The sequence below is a fragment of the Urocitellus parryii genome, chromosome 2, assembly GCF_045843805.1.
Source record: "Urocitellus parryii isolate mUroPar1 chromosome 2, mUroPar1.hap1, whole genome shotgun sequence".
NCBI lineage: Eukaryota > Metazoa > Chordata > Mammalia > Rodentia > Sciuridae > Urocitellus > Urocitellus parryii.
Genome location: NC_135532.1, coordinates 12228605 through 12251462, shown reverse-complemented (window position 1 = coordinate 12251462; position 22858 = coordinate 12228605). Strand labels below are relative to the sequence as shown.

Below are 22858 nucleotides of genomic sequence, written 5' to 3'. Positions count from 1 at the left end.
ACCTAAAAAAACAATTTCTATGAGACAGAAACTGTTCAGGGGACTTGACTCATCCCCAAGGACACACAGTTCCCAAACAGGGGGCTGTCCTCTATTTAGATCAGTCCTCTGATTCTCACTAAGCAGACAGCCACCACCACCCCTCGCTTCACCCCCCGGCCTCCAGAACATTCAGCCCCGGGAAGTGTTGGCTCTTTGTCCCAGTGCACCAAAATAGCAACCTACCAGATTCAGTTCCTGTTCCTTTTGAGTCTTTAAACACAGCCAGAGAGAGAAGGAGTCTCATTAGAACAAGCCACACGTGACAGCAAATAAAAACCCAAGTGGTTCTGTACTGCCGGAGGGGAGCAGGGTGCTGGGAGGCCGGATGAAAGCCCCTTGTCCTGCTGCAGAGGCTGGTGGTGGCCGTGGCCTTGCTGATGGACCCGGGAGCCCCTAGGCCCTGGTCTTGTCCCCAGTCGCTGCCTTTGATCAGGGTTTGAGATGAAAGCCCCACAGAAGACACTCTCCAGAGAGCCCACATGCTGACATCACAGGACAGGGCAGGTGGCAAGAGAACTGCCATTTTGTCTTTCCTACTCTGGTGGCCTCTAGGAGGAAGACGGATGGGGACTATTAGATGGGGCAGAACTTCAGTTCTGCAAGATGAAGAGTCCTGGAGATGGAAGTGGAGATGGCTGTCCACCAACTGAACGTACTTCATGCTGCTGAGCTGCACACGTACAAATGACCATTTTTCTCTTCTGTATATTTTGCCAGATTTTAAGATTAAATAAATGGAAGAGGCGCCTCCTGTGGTCTCGCCCAGCCCTGCCTGCCAGCCCCTGCCCCTCTGCGTGGAGGCACAGAGCTGTCACCGTGGCCTCTCTGGGGGAGCTACTGCTGGGGCCTCCTTGGTGGCACTCAGCACTCAGGTCACAGGAGGTAGCCCCTGGCTCCCTCCAGGAGGGCAAAGGAGGTTGAGGTCTCCTGGTCTGTCCTTTGAGCCCAGCTGCGCAGCCTTGCCTCCCTTCACACAGGCCTCTAATCCTCTAGGCAGCCTGGTGTCCAGGACGGGTCTCGGTGGACAGTCGCCTCGGCGGCCTCTGGTGCCCACCTTGCCTTTCCCTTTTCCCCTCTCTGTGGCCACAGCCATCACAGGTTTGCTTTCTGTTATGGGAAAGGAGACATGTAGCCTTGGGTCCAACCCTGGCTCAGCAGTTTCTGGGCCGTTGCCTTGGCAGCCTGCGTGGAGCGATTGTTCTTCAGTTCCCATCCCTCTAAAGTGGGCCTCATAAAGTGTCCTTACCATTGTTCTAGGATTGAGTTGATCTGTACTCTAGACCAAACACGGACAGAGAGAGGCAGCAGTGTATGGCTGACACCTGGGCTCTGGAGCCAGATGATAGGGACAGCCTTGGGCAGGTGACTCCATTTCTCTGTGCCTATTTTCTCTTCTAAGGAATGGGGATAAGAGTACCCTACTATTGCAGGATTGCATGCTCTACACTTAATTCAGAAGACTGTGAGCACACTTTCTGCCTATGTTTAGGGTTCAATACACGTTATTCACTATTGTTTATCATTAAGAAAAATGAGAATACAACAAAATTCCCAGATAAAGAAATTGTGGTGTATATATATACAAAATGGATTATTACTCAGCCATAAAGAAGAATGAAAAAAAAAATATGGCATTTGCCAGAAAATGGATGAAACTGGAGACTATCACGCTAAGTGAAATTACCCAATCTCCAAAACTAAAGGCTGAATGTTCTCTCCGTTACGCAGATGCTGACTCACAATGGGAGGGGAGCCAGAACAGAAGTTCATTGGATTAGACAAAGGGGAATGAAGGGTGAGGAGGAGGGATGGGAATGCGAAACACAGTGGAATGAATCTGACATAACTTTCCTATGTTCTTATATGAATACACGACCAGTGAAACTCCACATCATGTACCACTACAAATGGGATCCTAATTAAATTCATTACACTCCATGAGTTTCTCATATGTCAAAATACACTGTCATCCTATCTAAAAAGAACAACAACAGAATAAGCTGACATGAAAAGTATTTATAGGCATATTGTAAACACTTTCGAAATTATTCTGGATTTGGATATGAACTAGGAGATCTGTCCTAGAGGCTTCCTCCCCACGTGATGCAGAACTGTACTTAAACAGTCCATGTTCAGATCAGTGTGCTAGCTTCTACAGTAATCATCACGGGACTTAAAGAAGATGTAAAGCGCACACACACACACACACACACACACACGCAGATGGACTGCCAGAAGGGAGCAGAAGAGCAGAGGATATGGATGTGTTCCCCCCAACACCATTACCCTGTGACAACTGCAATTGTCCAAGATCTTGCAAATAGAGCACCCATGTTGGCATCTCTCAGTCTTGATTATGCTTGAAAAAGTGGTCAAACAAGAGCCAGGACAGGATGTTTCTGAAAAGTCAACCCTAAAGGGCAAAGTGTACGAGCTTTTCTCTGTGCCCTCCTTGTGCCCTTCCAAGGCCAAAGAAAATCCTTTAGGTGTCATTTTTTTTTAATCCATACACAAAACATGAAAAGTGTCAGTGTCAGATTTGGTTCATTCAAATATTTGAAGCCCATTGTAGCCAGACACTTTCAAACATGTCTAAGGCCTCAGATTACGTGGTGTTTTCTTAATTGATAGAAGAAATGAGATCTAAAGATCAAGAGTCGCCCAACGTTACACAGCAGCTACACAACAAGCTGGGATTAGAACCTCTCGAGGATTTAGGGTCAGCTCTCCTTCAGTTATTGTCAAGAGTAGGACCATAGAAGTTGAGTGCTCCTCACTGCAACTTTTGGTTTCCCCCATGAAAGGTACAGTATGTAAACCAGGGGGTAGAAATCATCCAGGGGCAGAATTAGTGGTCCCTTACATCTAGTCTTCTCCACCGAGTTTGTGGTTAGGCTCATTCAAATCAGACTCTGATTAAATTCCAATAAATGTGTTAGGTCTCTGCCTCTTTCATCTCATTCTCACAGTGCAAGATTTTAAAACGTTTACTTAATAAATAGAAGAATGCCATGTTCTGAAGATGGGAGAACAGGATACATACAGAACTTCCAGTCTAGGGAAAGCGCGACAGTCACTCGACATGGAGGTCCAAGGATCTTAAGGTGCATCATGGGAGTTCAGAGCAGAAACTCAACCTGATATGACAGGGACGGGGTGGCAGGAAGAGGCCTGAAAATGGAAAGGGCTTAACCAGGAGGAGGGGGTGGTGAGAGTGTGCCTCAGAATCTGATTTTTTTTTCTTTGCCTTTGACTGAAAAGGAGAACTTGATGTGTTCTAGGAAGAAAAGAAGCTCAGTGTTGGCTGGATCCGAGTACACAGAGAGAGGGAAATGTGGTCAGAGGAAAAAGAGCCTCGTGGGCTCTTGTTAAGGAACGGGACTTGATCCCCAGGCTGGAAAAGCGCTGAGCAAGGTTTGCTAATCACATCTGCATTTCTCACTCTGGCCTTTGAGCCTCCCCTTCTGTGCAGCCTCCATGGTGCCCAATGAGCCTGTGTATGAAGCATCTTGAGGTCAAACATAGACTGTTCCTCCTAATCTGGGAGCCCGTTTCAGTCTTCAGGGGTGTGTTCAAGTTTGTTCAGGGGCTGTCCCTTGTTTGTTATAGGAATGCCAAAGTGAAATCGTTCTTAGTCTGATATCCGGGATGATTAAATGACCAGCATCTGTAGTATGAATTAGATTTTAATGTTAACAAATTTTTTGGAAGAATTTTTACTTCGAGCAGAAAATCACTATGAGATCTATACATACACGCACATAAAAAGATACAGAATTTCCCCCTGGGAAAAATAGGACAATGAAGAAATAAACCTTGATGTTTCATGTCCCTGGGGTTTATCCCATGTGGGCATGGTTCTTGTTAATGCTTTTATCAACTTCTGGTGAAATTTTAGTGGACATCCATTGCTTTTATAATTAGCCTGTTAAACAGTTGCCCTACCTAAAGACAGGAATCTATTTCATACCATAAAAACTTAAAAAATCATTACTGGCCTTCACTTGAGTGGTCTTTTGAGTTATACACAATTTAAAAAGAGGTAGGGACTGGAAAAACTAAACTAAAATCCAAAAGGTAAAGTTATCAGTTAATACCAGCTGGTGCTAACTCTACACCATTATGAAACCTGTGAATTCACTTTTGGCATTGGCCAAAAATTGGTCTCAGTTAACATTGTTTTTGTAAGAGTGTTGGAAAAAAACAATGGAACTCTGTCACTCTTTCAAAATTGTTAGTGCAAACTACATTCACCTGTCAGGAGAAGAGATAAATGCAATGTGTGCTCTCCGAGTTAAAAAAAAAAAAAAAAAAAAAAGGTGTGTTTTAAATAAGACTTTAAACAAAGACTTCTTTTAGAGTTTTAGATCCATTGCTGGCTGCTTAGAAAATAGCTTTCTTGGTTCAGTTCACAATTCTGAAGTCTTCCCCACCAAGGGCTATCCAAAGGAGTGTCCTGCCCTGGGGACAGAGGCCAGGGCGCAGGCTGGGCTGGGTCCATCCTCGGCTTGCTTCCTGATCTTCATATCTGTGTCTGTGAGACAGGCCCCAGTGTGGGGTACAGGTCATTCTTTTCTGCACCCTTTTTCTTTTCATCCTCATCAAACTGAGCCTCGACCTCTGCTGGATTGATGTAGGTGTAGAATCTAGCCATGATGGCAAATATCACACAGACGACCAGAAGCAGCGCAGCAAACAGAATGTACTCGGCCCACTGCGAAGGAATCAGAGTTGCAGCAAGACAAAACCAAACAAAACAAGTCATATTCACGTGCATATGGTGCGAACATTTTCTTGCTATGTCTACGTAGAAGTTGCTATGGATTAAGTTGTTATGGGAAGTTGGTAGGAACCAATACAGATTCAGATTGGCCAGCTTTTCTTGAATGCCTAAGTGACTGACAACATTTTTCTAACAGCATGGAGGTGCAGAAACACAGGATTTTGGAAAGATGAAAGAAAATTTCTAAAATACTCAGGCCTTAAGATACATGGCTGGTGCTGGAAGGATGTGGACCAAGAGAACAGCAAGCAGCACCCTTATGGGGAAAAGGATGTGCTGAGCTTTACCAAGGTGACACCCTGTGTTCTTCCTGGGTGCACCCTGTGCTTGCGAGCCCTCCCATCCACCCCGATGGGAGGACAGTGGGAAGAGACAGCTGTGATGCCCCAGTGCTGAAGACAGTGTTGCAGTGTCCAGAAAGCCCTCATTTTATTTTAGCTGAAAAAAATCAACCACTCAAAGATGGCTTTAACTTCAGGTATTAGAAACATTTCTAGATAATAGGTCTAGTTTAGGGCTATTGAGCGGTATTAACTGAGGCTTGGAAAGTTAGTTTCCAAGTAAACCCCACTAAGGTGGTTTGACTCAACCTGGTTATTTCGGTTGTCAACTTCCAAAGTGTGGCACCAGGTGAAAATAAGAATCAGTACACACTTTGCCAGAAGGCCATTGATAGCAACCCTAACTGGTCAGTCTGGCCATTTTATCCAGCCACCAACCCAGTGACCACGTACTTAGAGGTGGCTGGGAAGGGTCTTGGTGACGACCACTAAAAGATTAGGCAGAGGTACATCCTCTTTCCTTTCCCGTCCCATACCTGCTCGCTGAAGTGGCCTGCCCCTGCCACAATAAGCACAATGATGTTGCCGAAAGCCACCGTCAACAGCCATCCGGCTTGGAGCACCGACTTCATGTTGGAAGGAGCCTGGGGAGACAAAGGAAAGAGAGTCTCAACTGGATGTCAGCCTCGGAGCAGAACCCGGCTCACTGACTTCCTCCATGGGCGGTCTACTGCCCTAAGTGCATATTGGAGGCCAGCTCGCTTCATTTAACATGAAACGGGTAACCAGGCACCCCGCCTCCCCGCTGCAGGAGCACAAAGAATCCCCGGGCTTCCCTCTCCTCCCCGCACACTGAGCTCCTCTTGGTGAAAGGAGCAGAGCTCCAGGTGAACTGACTCAACCTCTGCAGGACAGTTTCCAGACCAAGCCACCCAGCGCACCCCTCCCCACAAATGGAGGCTGCTCTCTGGGATATAAGCGTGCTCTTTGCGGCTTCTTGGCCACGTCACCAAAACCTATCTCCCAAGTCTCATCACCTATGTTATGGTCACCCCCTCTGTTAGACTGTGAGGTCATCACAGAAAGGCATTATCCAGCTCACAGTTACCATCTTTACTACAAACATAGAAGGCACTAGAAATTGTGGGTTACACTGGCTGTAAGTGCAGTTTTAAAATAGTCTGGGACACTAAGCTCTGATGTGCATATCAACAAAATTTGCCTCATTTGGCTGCTGTGCTTAAAAGCAATATTTAAAACTTCTTAAAGCTAGGTCTTATTTGATGTTTTCACTGGTAGCCACAAAGAGATCTCAAATAAATCTAAAGTATGATGAGGACACAGAACTGTAAATGAACACTTTCATGAATAGTTAGTAGCATCAGCTTATTTCAAATTGTAGAATCTGCCACCATGGTCCTGGTAGCAGTCATGAATGTCGTTTTTTCCTACATAAGACTCGTAACTTCTAGGGTGACCACAGGAATTCAGACACACAATGGACACACGCTCAAAAGCTAACAGCGTGGTGTCCTTACTCAGTGATCCTGTCAACCCCAAAGACCTTGGTCTGGGGAAAACATCATAATGCTTTCTAGAATTTTTAAAAACTACAAACATACAGCTATTCCAGATTTAAATTAAGTTCCTGCAGCATTTTATGAATCTAGGGGTGGAGATGGGAGGGGTGGTAAAGACAATGAACAAGAAACCTGTGAATATGAGAATTCCAATCCTGTAATGGAGAAGACCACCTCGCCACAGGTGAGAAGAAAATACTGCGGGATTTGCAGAGCCATGTTAACTGTGTTGGGTGGAATGTCTTCAAACTCCTCCAGTTTGGGGCAGCCATTACCCTAAACCACGAAGGCAAAAGCAGGAAGCTGAAACTGAAGTCAGGTAGCTTCTAGAATGACAGTTGTTCCCACAGGCAAACTGGGCTCGACCTTCTAGGGGATTCAGTCAAGCGAATTATGAGTAAGTACGTGTCTTAAATGTGCAAGTGAAGCATTGCCTGTTATGTTTGTGTGGAAATGGAAAATATGTTCACTAGCATTTTCCTTTTAAATAAGACAGGAGATTAGAAACCAGGTTTGTTTAAAACACGGCCATCCCTTTGAACTGCACATTTCTCAAGTCCATGTTAAATAGTCTGTAAGGAGCTGGGTGTGGTGGCTCTTGTCTGTAATTCAGCTACTCTAGAGGCTAAAGCAGGAGGATCGTGAGTTCAAGGCCAGCCTGGGCAATATAGCAAGACTGTCTCAAAATGAAAAAAAAATAAAAAGAGCTGGGTATGTAGCTCAGTGGCAGAGAGCTTGCCTAGCATGTTTGAGACCCTGGGTTTGATTCCCAGGAAAACGTAGTAGTAATAGTAATAATGAGTCTATAAGTAAGCAATGGATACTGGCCAATGTGAACTTGTAATCAGTGTCACTCAGTCTGAGGATTCTCTTCTAATGGTTGTCTTAAGTCAATAATTAATTAGAGAAATAACTGTAAGCCCATTTACACTACAAATCCTACTATTCCTCTCATGAAATGGACGTCCTCACTGTGAAGAGTCAGATCAACACAAGTGAGTAGAACTTCTAAGACGATGCGATGAATCACTAACCTCCCTCTGGATCACATATGTATAAGCGCTACCAAATTCAAGGTTGGAAGATTCAAGATCTTGTGTACAGTTTTGTGAAATCTCTGTTGAGTTCACTATGATGGTTTTTCTATGAAAAGAAAGAATAACATTGTTAATGTTCTTGGTATTAAAGCTTCAAAAAATACTTGACACTCTTGTACCAGGAGCCAAGTGTCTAGTAGTACTTACTTGCCAGAAGGGAAAAACTGATATTCGCTGGCACTGTGACTGGTGATATTTTCAAAAACTCTCCCATCCATTGTAATGCTGATCATTTCATTAAAAGTATTTACAAATCTGAAACAGAAAACCGTGGTCTCATAACTGAACCAGATAGCAATTTTCCACAGTTCACAGGACACGCACCTGATATTGGTCCATGACCCTTTTTTGAAGAAATTGAAGATGCTTTCAGAAAATCCCTGGAGTCTAAAGACAGACAGTTTAGCACACTAGGTTGCCCCTGCTTGCCCAACAACCCGGAGAGAATTGATTTAACACTGTATTAATATAAGTCGGGTACTGTTCTAATTACTTTGTAGGTATTAACTAGTCTATGGACATTTGGGGATACTGAGGAGGCACCAAATAGGGACTGAGCTTTATGCTCCTTGCTTCAGAAGTGTTAAAGAAGTGAAGGAGGGTGTGATTATTCAGTGGTAGAGTGCTTATCCAGCATGCACGAGGCACTGGGTTTGATTCTCAGCACCACATATAAATGAATAAATAAAAAAAATATAAAGGTCCATCAACACTAAAAAAAAAAATTAAAAAAAAAAGAAGTGAAGGACCCCAAACAGAAGTTTCTCAGTACCTAGAACACAGCCTCCAAAAGGTTTTCTTCTGGAGGCAGGGAAGGAGACTTTTAATTTCAACTGCTAGGAGGCTGGCTGTGACAAGGAAGGGTCACAAGGTTTGGAGAGGAAGAAGTGGGACAACCCAGTAAACATTTCCCACGTGGCTCTGGAGAGACAGTTAGCACCCTGCAGGAGTGGAACAACTGATGAGCCTGGGCTGCCCCGAGTCTTCCAGCCTCAGCGAGTTCCCCTGCCTCAGCTTCATGCGGAGTCAGGTGAGTTGCCTGCCTTCCTGGGACCAGACAGGTGGTGAACAGCAAGGACAGGTGATTAGAGATCACTTCCTTAGATGTTCCAGGCTACAGAAGATCCCCAAATTCTTGTACCACTCTAGGAATGAGGTGGGTGCTAGGAATGAGCCCAAATAAGATCAGCTCATTTTTTTCCCAACAAATAGGTGAGTGAAGGTTTATAGCAGATTATCCAATTTGGAGGACAAAAAGTAATAATGATGTACATCTAAGTACTAAAAAGAATAATTCAAACTTTGTATTCCTAAAATACATAACCAAGTTTTATCAGCTTTGTGACACATATGGATTCAATACAGTAGTTTATATATGTAATTTATAAAGGATATAATATTCATATGTGGTGGTCTCATACTCAAAATATGTTTATTAAAAGTGATCAAGAGTTTAAAGATCACCGGCCTAGAGAAACTTCCTACATTTAAACAAAGAAACAGGTAAGAAGTAAATGTGAATAAATAAATTGTGGCATATCCATACAGTGGAATATTCTACAGTGGAAAAGTGAATGGATAAGAGATGTATACATCAATATGGCTAAATATTAAAATAATTTCATATTACATTTTATAATATTATAGAATAACATGCACAGGATATAACTTTTATATCACATTAAGCTTAAAAATATAGCAACAACATATTGTTTATGGACACTGGTATGGTTTAAATATTAGGTGTCTCCAAAAGCTCATGCGTAAGACAATGCAAGGGAGTTTAGAGGAGAAATGATTGAGTTGTGAGAGTCATAAGTTAAGTGAATTGATCCCCTGTGGGATTAACTGAGTGGTGATGGAAGGCAGGGAGGATGTGGCTGGAGGAAGGGGGAAGGGGGTCATGTCTTTATATTTTATATCTGGTGAGTGGAGTCTCTCTTTCTGCCACTTCCCTCGACCACATTTTTCTGCCATGATGTGCAGTTTCACCTGGAGCCCTGAAGAATGGAGTTGGCGGTCTATGGACTGAGACCTCTGAAACTGTGAGCCCCCAAGTAAACTTTTCCTCCTTTAAAATTGCTCTTGTCAGGTCTTTTAATCACAGCAGCAAAAAAGCTGACTAAAACAGAAATTGGTACTGAGAGGTGGGGTTGTTGCTATAACTGACCTGACCATGTGGTTTAGAAGCTTTTGGAGCTTTATAGAATTTGGGGGAGGAATTTTGAGATGTTTAGCACTGCAAGCTGGAAATGCTGTAAGTGGACCTTAATGGACAATTCTGGTGGGAGCTCAGAAGACCAGAATGCCAATGGGACCATGGACAGTAGAGACAGGGATCAAGAGGGTTTGGAGGAAAGGGAGGCTACTATTGGTAATTGGATTAGAGGACATTTGTGTTATGTTCTGGCTGATAAGTTGCCTGAATTTTGCCTATTTCCTGAAACTTCCTATGAGGCTGATTTAAAAAGCAATGGAATTCTTAACTGGTGGAAAAAATTTCTAGAGAGTACAGCATTCAGGTGGTGTCATGGACATTGCTGGTGGTTTTTAGCCAAATTTATTGTGCAGGAGCAGAAAGCAAAACAGAAAGATTTAAAAAACTTGGACTTGAAAGGTGGGAGTAAAACTGGGGTTAAGAAAGTTACAGTTTAAAAGAAATTCCTGTCAGTAAAGAAATGCTAAAGACTTTGCCAGAGACAGTAAGAAAAACGGCTTGAGGGCATCTCAGGAATTGGCAAGACCACATCCATCTCAGACTTAAGAAAGTACAAGTAAAAATTCTCTCGAGATGAGACCAGTGGGACACTCTTTTTGCATGAGGGAGCCAAGGAAGCTCTTTCAATGTGTTCACCCATCCAGGCACTCAGAGGCTGCTGCAGCTGTGGTCCCTGGAGGTTTGGCCACTGGTTAAGATGGCTGTAGACCTTGGCAGCAACCATTTTGTGCTGATTCTGCAGGATTGCAGGATGCTGGAGTTAGGGGGTCATGGAGACTTCTACCAAGATTTTAAAGGATGATCTGAAAGGACAGGCAAAGTGCAGCAGGTTCGGAGTCCCTGCGGGCACCCCTTGAGAGGGCAATGCATAGAGATGTGAGGGGGAAGCAGAATTGCAGTGGAGATGCCTGAGATGAAGAAATGGCAGTACCATGGAACGTCTGCTGACGAGGCTGAAGGAATCAAGCTGAGATCAGCCAACAGAAAGGCCATTTGGGCTGCAACCAACAAGGCCACAGGAGCAAAGTGACACCAGCCCTTTGGACAGAACCTCACAATGCCATGTGCTCCAGATGCTGGACGTGAAGCTACTGGAGTTGTTTGTTCATGTGGATTTCAGTCTTGTTTTGTTCCTTTTCCTTCTTTCTGTGCCCTTATTTTTGTGAATGGAAATATTTACTCTGTACCTTTATATGTTGGATACCTGGAAATCACTTTTGGTTTTTATAGGATCTCATGATGCAAATTTTCCCTGGGTCTCAAAGGAGATGAGATGGACTTGAACTTTTGGGCAATCTTGAACAACTGAGACGATGGGAACTCTTGGAAATGGACTGAATGTATTTTGCATTGTGAGATGAGCATGAGCTTTTCAGGGAGAGAGGTGGAATGTTATGGCTTAGAAATTAAGTGTCCCCTAAAAGCTCAAGTGTGAGACAATGAAGTAGGTTTAGAGGAGAAATGATTGTTTATGAGAGCCTTAACCCAATCAGTGTATTAATCCCCTAATGGATTAACTGAAGGCAGATAGGGTATGGCTGGAGGAGGTGGGCCTTGGGGTTGTGCCTTTGAGGGATATATTTTGTATCTAGCAAGTGGAGTCTCTCTCTGCTTTCTGATCATCATGTGAGCCACTTCCCTCCACCACACTCTTCGATCATGATTTACATCTCCCCTTGAGCCCTGAAGAAGATCTTGCTATTTATGGATTGAGACCTCTGAAACCTTGAGCCCCCAAATAAACTTTTCCTCCACTGCGATTGTTCTTGTCAGGTCTTTTAGTCACAGCAGCGAAAAAGCTGACTAAAACAGATGTATATAATATGTATCAATAGGTAATGTTAACAATGCATGAGAAGGATCAATATCAAACCCTCAACTAGTTTTGCCCAGAAGTATTATTATATTTTAAAGTTTCTATTTAAGGCAATCAATTAAGTCTTTCAACTTACTGATAACATGTGATCAAAAGGATTATATTTGCTTAAACTTTTATATGTTCTTCCTTTAATTCACTTTCCTCAGAAGTCTGACTTGCTGAAATTCTTGAAGTTATCAGTTATTTTCTCACATTGGGTTTCTAGAGCTTCCTGTTGTTTTTTCTTTTTATGTGTTGTCTCTGGGGCATTACTAAAATAATAAAACCCTTGATCCATTAAGAATTTTATATTTTCGGTTAATAGAAAAAGGTTTCTCTTTTACCACATGGGTGGAGGTGATAGTGGGTTCAATGTGTTACTGATCTCATGTGTCTCTCTTCATTTCCAAGATTTCATCAAAGACATTTTTTTTAAATAAGTTTTTATAGCATGGTACCAGATCAGGAAAGGACACCACAATCTAAATTTTCCAAAGTTTCCAAAATTAGGATGATTTTGAAGAAATCAAAGCAAGGAAAACCATGGTCTGAGGCAAAAATGAAAGCCCAGAGGTGCTTCTGGCTCAGAATCAAAAACAGAGCCCAGGAAAGCACCAGGGGACTGTCATCAGTTTATCTCCCTCCTGATCCAGGAGGGCCGCTATGTGTATGTGCATGTAGGTAGGACAGAAGGACGGCTCCAGAGATCTGATAGAAGGTGTTGTGTTCTGAGCTGTATCCCTCCCAAATTCCCATGTTGGAGTGTGAGATCTCAGTACCTCAAAATGGGAGTATTTAGGGAGAAGGTCCTGAAAGAGATAAGATTAGGTCACAGGGTGGCCTTAATCAAGTAGGACTGGTGTCCTTGCAGGAGCAGCAGAGCAGGACACAGGTATGCACAGAAGGAGGAACACATGAGGACACAAGGGCGGCCCTCTGCAGGCCAAGGAGGCAGGCCTCACAAGCACCCAACCCTTCTGGCACCACCACCTCGGACTTCCAGCCAGAGGAACGGCTAGAACCCAAATTCCTGTGTGAATAAGCCACCCAGCACGTGGGAGTTTGTCATGGCAGCCCTAGAAAATTCAAATAGAAGAGAACAAAGAAAATGAAGGAATAAACAAAGAACTGAAAGGGACTTGTGTTGGTAGATGAATGACATTATACCCATGCGAGGTAATACTGCGGGGAATTGTGGGAGCGCCAAGAGGAAGAAGGCACCAAGAGCCGGAGGGGAAGTTAAGTCAATTACAAGGACCAGCAGGTGCAAATTTTCTTTCTTTCTTTTTTTCTTTTCAGTATGAGCAAGTGCCAGTAGGTAAGAAGCCATAGAAGCCAGCCTCCAAAACTCTGGGAGGAAATGGCATCCAACCAAGGAGCCAAGTATGAGAAGAGAAAGACACTTCCAGTGAGCAGGGACTTGACTTCACCTTGGAGTTTCTGGTGGTGACATATTTGAGCATAGGCTGCAGCAAGACAAGAGCCCAAGAAAGGGACACAGAATCCAAGCAGGAATGTGTCCCCACCTGGTATATGGTGGAATAGCCGCTGAGGACCGCGCCTCAGAGGGACACAGAGCAAGGGCTTCCAGGAAAGAACAAAAGCTGTGCAAGACAGCATTCACCCGTCAGGGGACCTCAGGGTTTGGCCCAGGAAGGCTCTGCTCCCTGGCAGCAGTGAGCGGAGGACTGGCACGCCCTGCCCCATGACTGGATTTGGTGGGAGGCTCCAGAGAATCAGACTTGCAGAAGAGATTGGGTACTGCGTAGCCCTAGGGTCAATCTAGTCTTTCCACAGAAGGCCCCAACCAACAAAGCCCCCGAGGACCAACAGACTCCAGGGCCACCTCTGGACCTCTCCTCACAGATCACCGCAGAAACAGTACCCTGGGAGCGCACCCAGCTGGGCCGACTGACAGTGCAGCCCAACACAGCCCACCTCACACTGTGAGAAGGAAGCTGTCTTCTACCAACGGCTTCAATCCCAGGCCACTGCTACTGGCAGCTCAGAGAGCAACACACAAAAAGGCAGGGGTGACCACCCCACCCCTTGCTCTCTCTATGATTATGTAACACAAGAAGAATTGGAAGGAGACTGTTGGACATAGACAGTGACCACCCAAACTGGGGAACTATTTTGGCTACCTTAGTGGAGACGGTTCCTTCATTCTTCATTAAGATTTTTTTTTTATTCTTTCCGTGTGAGTGTGTGTGTGTGTATGCGTGTGCGTGAGTTCTTGCTGTGCTGATTGGTTCAGGAGCATATATAAATACACTTGTTATTTTTTCTCTCATTCTTTGCATTTTTTAAATATTTATTTTTAAGTTGTAGTTGGACACAATATCTTTATTTTATTTATTCTTATGTGGTGCTGAGGATAGAACCCAAGGCCTTGCTACCACTGAGCCACAATCCTGACTCCTCATTCTTAGCATTTTTTAAGGTAATTTTTTTTTCCTAGCATTGTCTTTTGAGGGTTCAGGAATTTTGGATTGTGTATTTTAGTTTGGTTTTGTATTATTTTTATTTGTTTATTTTTCTTGTTTCTCTTTCTTATTTTCTCCTGCTAATGACCAAATTCTATTGTTTTCTTTCCCAATACTTTGCTTCTTCTAATCCCCCCTCTTTTCATGTAAACATCACCTGCCACATCTCTTCTGCATTCTCTGTTCACTTTTTGAAATTATAAATGCTTTTCTAACTTTCTAACATATTTTATTTCCCCCTACCATCTTTTACCATCTTTCAGAACTAATTGGCTTATATAACTCCTACTCCCACTATTTTTTTCCGGGGGGGGGGTACTGGGGATTGATTCAGGTGCACTCTACCACTGAGCCACACCCCTAGCCCATCCTGCCCCCACCAATAAGACTGATACACACTTTACTGCTGTGAATGATAGAGTTGACACTTGCTGTTTGCTTTAAAGCCAGATCTAGTTTATGGTTATTATTTTTACTGTTGACAGTTGCTGAACCTGCCATTCCTGTTTATTGGTGATAATTAATGTTGAAGATGTCATCTTTGGAGCTGGGTATTTACTTTAATGCCATATATTGTTTGCAATGGATGTTTCTATTGTTTATTTCACTCCACTTCAGAAGACTTTGGGAACCTACATGGACACTAAAAGTTCACAGATTAGCGACTGCTGCTGCTGAGCTGAGCATTCCCTGACATCACTCCAACTCAGAAGTAAGGGGACAAAAGCCCCCAACAACAACAGGATCCAAGGAGGAACAGAAAGGAACTTCAGTTCCCACCCCTTGGAAAATACTCATACACAAAACAGAGAGAAGTTCCAGAACAAACAAGGTAATTACTCACAGAAGGACATGTGCCAAAAAGAGGTAACGGAATCCACCTTAATCAACATGCAAGTCCAAGACCTCAAAAAACATGAGAAAATAGGCAAAAAAAAATTTCCCCCAAAATTCACAATCCCCCAACAAAGGATCACACTGATAGAAAGCCCAGAGAAAGACTATAAAAAACTGATTATAAGCAGTATGAAGATTTCTTGGAAAACTTCAAATGGAACCACCATTTGACCCAGCTATCCTACTCCTCATTCTATACCCAAAGGACTAAAAAACAGCACACTACAAGGACACAGTCACAGCAATGTTTATAGCAGCACAATTCACAATAGCTAAACTGTGGAACCAACCTAGATGCCCTTCAATAGATGAATGGATAAAAAAATGTGGCATATATATACAATGGAATATTACTCAGCAATAAAAGAGAATAAAACTATGACATTTGCAGGTAAATGGATGGAGTTAGAGAAGATAATGCTAAGTGAAGTTAGCCAATCCCCAAAAACCAAATGCCAAATATTTTCTCTGTTATAAGAAGGCTGGGGCTGGGGATGTGGCTCAAGCGGTAGCGCACTCGCCTGGCATGCGTGCGGCCCGGGTTCGATCCACATACAAACAAAGATGTTGTGTCTGCTGATAACTAAAAAATAAAACATTAAAAAATTCTCTCTCTCTCTCTCCGTCTCTCTTTAAAAAAAAAAAAAAGGCTGATTCATAGTGGGGTAGGGAGTGGGAGCATAGGAGGAATAGATGAACTCTAGATAGGGCAGAGGGGTTAGAGGGGAAGGGAGGGAGCATGGGGTTATAAATGGTGGTGAAATGTGATGGACATTTTTATTCAAAGTACACGTATGAAGACACAAATTGATGTGAATACATTTTTATATACAACCAGAGATATGAAAAATTATGCACTATATATGTTTAATAAGAATTGTACTGCATTCCGCTGTCATATATAAATAAAAAAAATAAAAAATGAGAATAACAGTGAAATTTATTTCATGAGATTATTGTGAGGCTTTGATAACTCAATAAGTGTTAAGGGTGTGAAACAGACTGGTAGAGAATATCCAGTGGATGTGAGCTGCTGCCAGTATCATGACACCTCCTTCCTTTTCACCTTCCTACCTTCCTACCAAGTTGCTCTTCTCCAGAATAAATGCCCTTCACTTATTAGCTATAGCCGAGATGTGGTTTTGGCCTTCATGATTATGGACTCTCGTGTCTGTAAGGTCAGCAATTTAAAAATAATTGCTTTGTCCAAAAATAAATACAACTTTGGAAGTGTTGTCCAACTTAAAAAAAAGTGCTTAATCAGCTACAAGAAGGTCTAAGGAAGAAATTAGGACAGCATATACAGGATGTGAAAGACCATTTTAATAAAGAAATAGAATAGTAAAAAGAAACCAAACAGAGCTCCTAGAAATACATACATATAAAATAGTACCTCAGCTTCTCCAGGCCTTGAAGACAGGTTATGTGATCTTGAGTATACAGAATGTAAACTTATTACATTCAAGCCAGCCTCAGCAATTTAGCAAGGCCTGCAGCAACTCAGCAAGATTCTGTCTCTAAATAAAATAAAAAATGGGCTGGGGATGTGGCTCAGTGGTGGAGTGCCCCTGGGTTTAATCCCTGGTACCAAAAAAAAAAAAAAAAAAAAACCAAAAAAACTCCCACAAAAACCAAAAAACCAAGATCCAACTATATGCTGTTTACAAGAGACTTATCTTATAGGTAAAGACATGCACTAGCTGAAGGTAAAAGGATGGAAAAAAAAGTCCCATGCATACCGACCACAAAAACAAGCAGGAGTAGCTATTCTCATATCTAATGAAGCAGATTTGAAGCAAAAATTAATCAGAAGAGACAAAGAAGGTCATTATATACTAGTAGAGGTAAAACTCCAACAAGAATATATAACTATAGTAAACATTTATGCCCCAAATGTCAACGCACCCAATTACATGGAAAAAAATACTCCATGACATTAAATCCAATAGTCCCCAACATAATAATACTGAGTGATTTTAACACACCCTTATCACCAATAGACAGGTCACCAAAACATAAAATCAATGAAGATATCTCCAACCTAAATAACACTAGAAATCAAGTGAACCTAATGAACATCTACAGAATATTTTACCCCCAAACAACTGACTCTACCTTCTTCTTAGCTGTGCATGGAACTTTTCCCAAAATAGGTAATATTCTAGGCCAAAAAAACAAATCTTAGCAAATATAAAAAATTTTATATAATCCCATGTATCCTATCAGATTGTAGTGGAATAAAGCTAGAAATAATAGAAACCACATAAACACATGGAGATTGAATAATGCTCTTTTAAATAAAGTATGGATCAATGAAGAAATGGGAATAGAAATCAAGAAATTCTTAGAAATGAATAATAACAGAGTAAACATATCAAAATCTCTGAGATAGTGTGATAGCAATTGAAAGAGGAAAATTTATAGCCCTGGTGTTATAAAATTAGAGAGATTCAAAACAAGCAAGCTTATGTTCCACCTCATTGCTTTAGAAAAAGAACAAACACCCAAACCAGTAGAAAACAGGAAACAACTAAGATCAGAGCTGAAATCAATAAAATTGAGGATAATAAAACAATATACAGGATCAATGAAATGAAGAGTTGGTTCTTTAAAAGATAAATAGGATTTACAAACCCTTAGCCAAACTAACCAAAAGAAAGAGTGAGAAGACACAAATAGGCAAGATCAGAGATGAAAAAGGAGATATCACCACAGAACCTTTTGAAATCTAGAGGATTATCAGAACCTATTTTGAAAATTTATACTCCAGTAAACTAGAAAATATGGAAGACATTGCAAATTTCCAGACACACATGACCTACATAAATTGAATCAGAAAATATATAGAAAACCCAAACAGACCATTATCAAGTAATGAAATTAAAACAGTAATTAAAAGCCTTCCAAAAAAAAAAAGAAAAGCCCAAGACCTGACAGATTCTCAGCTGAGTTCTACCAGACCTTTACAGAAGAACTAACACCAGTCTTTCTTAGATTATTCTATGAAATTGGCTGGGAGGAAACACTCCCAAATACATTTTATGGAGCCAGTATAACCCTGATACTAAAACAAGACAAAGACAAATCAAGGAAAGAGAACTACAGATCAATATCCCTCATGGACATTGATGCAAAAATCCCTAATAAAATATCAGCAAACTGCATTCAAAAATACATCAAAATGATAGTATACCACAATCAAGTGGGTTTCATTCCAGGGATGCAAGGCTGGTTCAGTGTATGCAAATCAATAAACGTAATTCAGCACATAAAAGGAATTAAGGACAAAAGTCACACGATCATCTCTATAGATGCAGAAAAGACCTTTGGTAAAATGTTAGGGATCAAAGGGACTTACCTCAACATCACAAAGACTGTTATGATATATCAAAGCCAACATCATACTATATAGAGAAAAACTAATAAGAGAATTTCCTCCAAAATCAGGATCAAGACAGGAAGAGAAAATCAAAGGGATGCAAATAGGAAAAGAAGTCAAACTAAACTATCTCTGTCTGTTGACAATATGATCCTATATCTAGAAAACCCCCAAAATTCAACCAGAAGACTTGTAGAGTTTATACATGAGTTTAGCAGGATGGATACAACACCCATAAATCAATAGCCTTCCTGTACTCCAACAGAGATTCAGCTGGGAAAGAAATCAGGAAAAGCATTCCATTCATGATAACCTCAAAAATAAATAAATTAATTAAATAATTTGGAATTAATCCAACCAGAATTACCTTCTACAATGAAAATTATAGAACACCAAAGAAAGAAAATGAAGAAGACCTGAGACAGAAAGATAGAAAGACATACCATGTTCTTGGATAGGCAGAATCAATATTGTCAAAATGGCCTTATTATCAAAAGAAATACACAGATTCAATGCAATCCCATCAAAATACCAATGACATTCTTCACAGAATTAGAAAAAAACAACTCTTAAATTCATTTGGAAGAATGAGAGACTCAGAATAGACAAAGCAATACTAAGCAAGAAAAGCAAAGCAGGAGGCATCACAGCGCCTGATCTGAAATTATACTGTAGAGCTCTAGTAACAAAAACAGTGTGGTATTGACATCAAAATGGACATGAAGATCAATGGAGCACAAGAGAAGACAGAGACAAATCCACGTACTTAGAGCCTGCTGGTATTTGACAAGGTGCTAAAAATCTATTTTGGAGAAAAGACAGCCTTTTTAACAAATGGTGCTGGGGAAACTGGATCGCTATATGTAGAAAAATTAAACTAGACCCATGAATCTCACCCTGCACAAAACTCAAATTGAAATGGATCAAAGAGTTAGGAATTAGAACAGAAACCTTACAATTGTCAGAAGAAAACATAAGGTCAATACTCTATCATATAGGTGCTGGCATCGACTTCCTTAACAAGATCTTCAAAGCACAAGAAATAAAACTAAGAATCAATAAGCGGAATGCCATCAAATTAAAAAGCTTCTGTACAGCAAATGAAATGATTAAGAGTGTGAAGAGAGAGCCTATAGAATGGGAAAAAAATCTTGGTCAGCTGCTCCTCTGATAGAGAATTAACATCTAGACTATACAAAGAATTCAAAAAACTTAATACCAAAAAATCAAATAGCCCAATCAATAAATGGGCAAAATAACTAGAGAGAAACTTCTCAAAAAAAGAAACACAAATGGTCAATAAATATATGAAGAAATGTTCAACACCTCTAGCAATCAGGGAAATGCAAAACAAAGCTACACTAGGGTTTCACCTCACTCCAGTCAGAATGGCAAGGATCAAAACCACAAACAATAGTAAATGCTGGTGAGGCTGTGGGGGAAGAAAAGATACACTTGGACATTGTTGGTAGGACTGCAAACTAACACAACCACTTTGGAAAGCAGTATGGAGATTCCTCAAAAACCCTGGGATGGAACCACCGTATGACCCAGCTATCCCACTCCTTGATATTTTCCCAAAAGATCTAAAATCAGCATATGACAGCAACATGGCACATCAATGTTTATAGCAGCACAATTCACAATAGCTTAATTAAGGACTCAGTCCATTTATCTATTGACAAGCATCTAGGTTAAGAAACTGTGAGATATATATATGATATATACATACATGTATATCATATATATATATATATAAAATGGAGCTTACTCAGACATAAAAATAATAAAATTATGGCATTTGCTGATGGATGGAAATGGAGAATATCATGCTAAGTGAAATAAGGCAAACTCAGAAACTCAAAGATCAAAAGTTTTCTCTCATATGTGGAAAAATAAAGGAAAGAGGGAGGAAAGGATAGGATAACATTAGAACCACTCAAATACAAATCACTAGAGAAGCAAAAGGAAGTCTAGTAGAGTAGAAGAAGGAGAAAGGGAGGGGGAGGAGGGAAGGGAGGTGGAGGAAGAGGGAATCAAGAACAGAAACAGAGCTGAGCGGGGGTCAAGTGCAGTGGTGCAGTCCTGTAATCCCAGTGGCTCGGGAGGCTAAGGCAGGAGGATCATGAGTTCAAAGCCAGCCTCAGCAACTTGTGGCGAGGCACTTAGCAAATCAATGAGACCCTGTCTCTAAGTAAAATATAAAAAATGTCCAGGGATGTGCCTCAGTGGTTAGAAAGGTCACAGGACATAAAGACAACAACAACAAAAATTTCCATTACAAAATGAACAACTGGAAACTAAACTTTAAAACCATATCATGCCAAGTGAACCAACCTCTGGGTTCAATCCTCAGTATCAAAAAAAAAAAGGAACTGAAAATAGATTTCCATGCATGTATAAGTTTGTTGGGATGAACCCAACTACTATGTATAACTATGGAGCTCTAACAATAAACAAATAAATAAATTGGGCTTCACCAAAACTTTTTTTAATATTTATTTTTTAATTGTAGTTGGATACAATCTCTTTATTTCACTTATTTATTTTTATGTGGTGCTGAGGATTTACCCAGGGTCTTGCACATGAGAGTCAAGCGCTCTACCACTGAGCCACAACCCCAGCCCCACAAAAACTTTTTAAAAAGTTAGATTACAGAACATTTTTAGTTTCAATGAAGTCTAATTTATCAAATTTTTATTCTATGGATTTGCACTTCTGGTTTAATATCTAAGATTTTTAATGTTTCTTACATAAATTTTGTAGTTTGGCATTTTAATATGGATCCATAATCAATTTTGAGCTGACTTGCATATAAAATGCATAAAAATTTCTATGTAATTTCTCTACAAGAATTTTATGTAAGACATGAGATTTAGTTCATTTTTTTTTTTTAACATATGAATGTCCAACTGTTTCAGTTCCAGCAGTTGAAAGACTTTCTTTGCGCTTCTGACAAACAGCAGTTGGCTATACCTGTGTATATATTATATTATTTCTGGGCTATTCCATTGATCCATTAGTCTATTTCTTTGCCAATAACGTTTCGTTTTGACTTCTGTAACTTTAGGTGGTCTTAAAATTAGTAGTGATGAGAGCACTGCAACTTTATTCTTTTTGAAAACTATTTTGGCTATTCTAATTCCTTTGGCTTTCCATATTTATATATATATTTGTGCATGTGTGTGGTGTGCTGGGGATCAAACCCAAGCCTTGTGCCTGCAAGGCAAGCACTCTACCAGTTGAGCTATATCCCAGCCCTCCATATAAATTTTTAATCATTTTGTTTATATTTACATAAATAATGCCATGTTAGGGTTCACACCACACCCATAGCTCACTTCGGGGAGACCTGGCATCTTCACTGTCTTAAGTCTTCCCAGTTTGAATGTGGTGTTTCTCTCCATTTACTCTGCGGCTCCTGGTTTCTTTGAGTTAAGCAGTCTGTAGTTTCAGCACTCTGGGGAGGCCATCCTCGCATGTGATTGGAGTCACCTCCCTGGCTGGGCGAGAGGCGCTTAGGCACAGCTGTGTCAGAGCTTTCCCCACCCTTCTCCAGGTTCGAGGGCTTGTCCGTGCAGAGGTGTGTCTGGCCACTGCCCTGAAGTCCCAATCGTCGCCCCTGACCTCAGGATGCTGCCCCCCTTAATCTTCACTGGATGGGATTTTCCCCAGAATTTTTTGTTCCCCAATAAAAGCTCACTCCCATAGAATTTGGAGGGAAATGGATGGCATTAGAGCAGATTATGCTAAGTGAAGCTAGTCAATCTTTAAAAAACAAATACCAAATGACTCCTTTGATATAAGGGGAGTAAATAAGGACAGGGTAGGGACGAAGAGCTTGAGAAGAAGATTTACATTAAACAGGGATGAGAGGTGGGAGGGAAAGGGAGTGAGAAGGGAAATTGCATGGAAATGGAAGGCGATCCTCAGGGTTATACAAAATGTCATATAAGAGGAAAGGAGGGGTAAGACAAGCGTTTTCGTGTTCTCTCTCTCTCTCTCTCTCTCTCTCTCTCTCTCTCTCCTCTTCAGTAACCTCACCACTGCATTAGGTGGCTGGAGGCGGGAGCTCGGAGGAGCCATCCTGGAGCTGGTTTAAAGGTAATTAGAGTCTTGTCTCTTTAATTTAAAACTCCCTAGCGGTTTCTCAGGACTGGAACCTTCTTTAATGAAGCCACGCTGGTCGCTTGGCAGAGCACTCAAATGCTGTCCATGTTTTGTTAGACTTATACTT

At 41.4% G+C, this 22858-nt stretch overlaps 1 protein-coding gene across 1 annotated transcript in view; it reads right to left on the bottom strand.

Moving 5' to 3' along the window:
• Positions 1-4564: 4564 nt before the first annotated feature.
• The window catches only part of Slc15a1 (solute carrier family 15 member 1), an 80068-nt gene continuing 61774 nt past the window's right edge, over positions 4565-22858 (bottom strand). Inside the window, exons 24-28 of the mRNA XM_077795335.1 lie at positions 7931-8038; positions 7721-7829; positions 6819-6962; positions 5643-5750; positions 4565-4756 (exon numbers count right to left, since the gene is read on the bottom strand). Coding sequence (XP_077651461.1) covers positions 4565-4756; positions 5643-5750; positions 6819-6962; positions 7721-7829; positions 7931-8038 — 661 coding nt within the window. The remainder of the gene's footprint in view (positions 4757-5642; positions 5751-6818; positions 6963-7720; positions 7830-7930; positions 8039-22858) is intronic.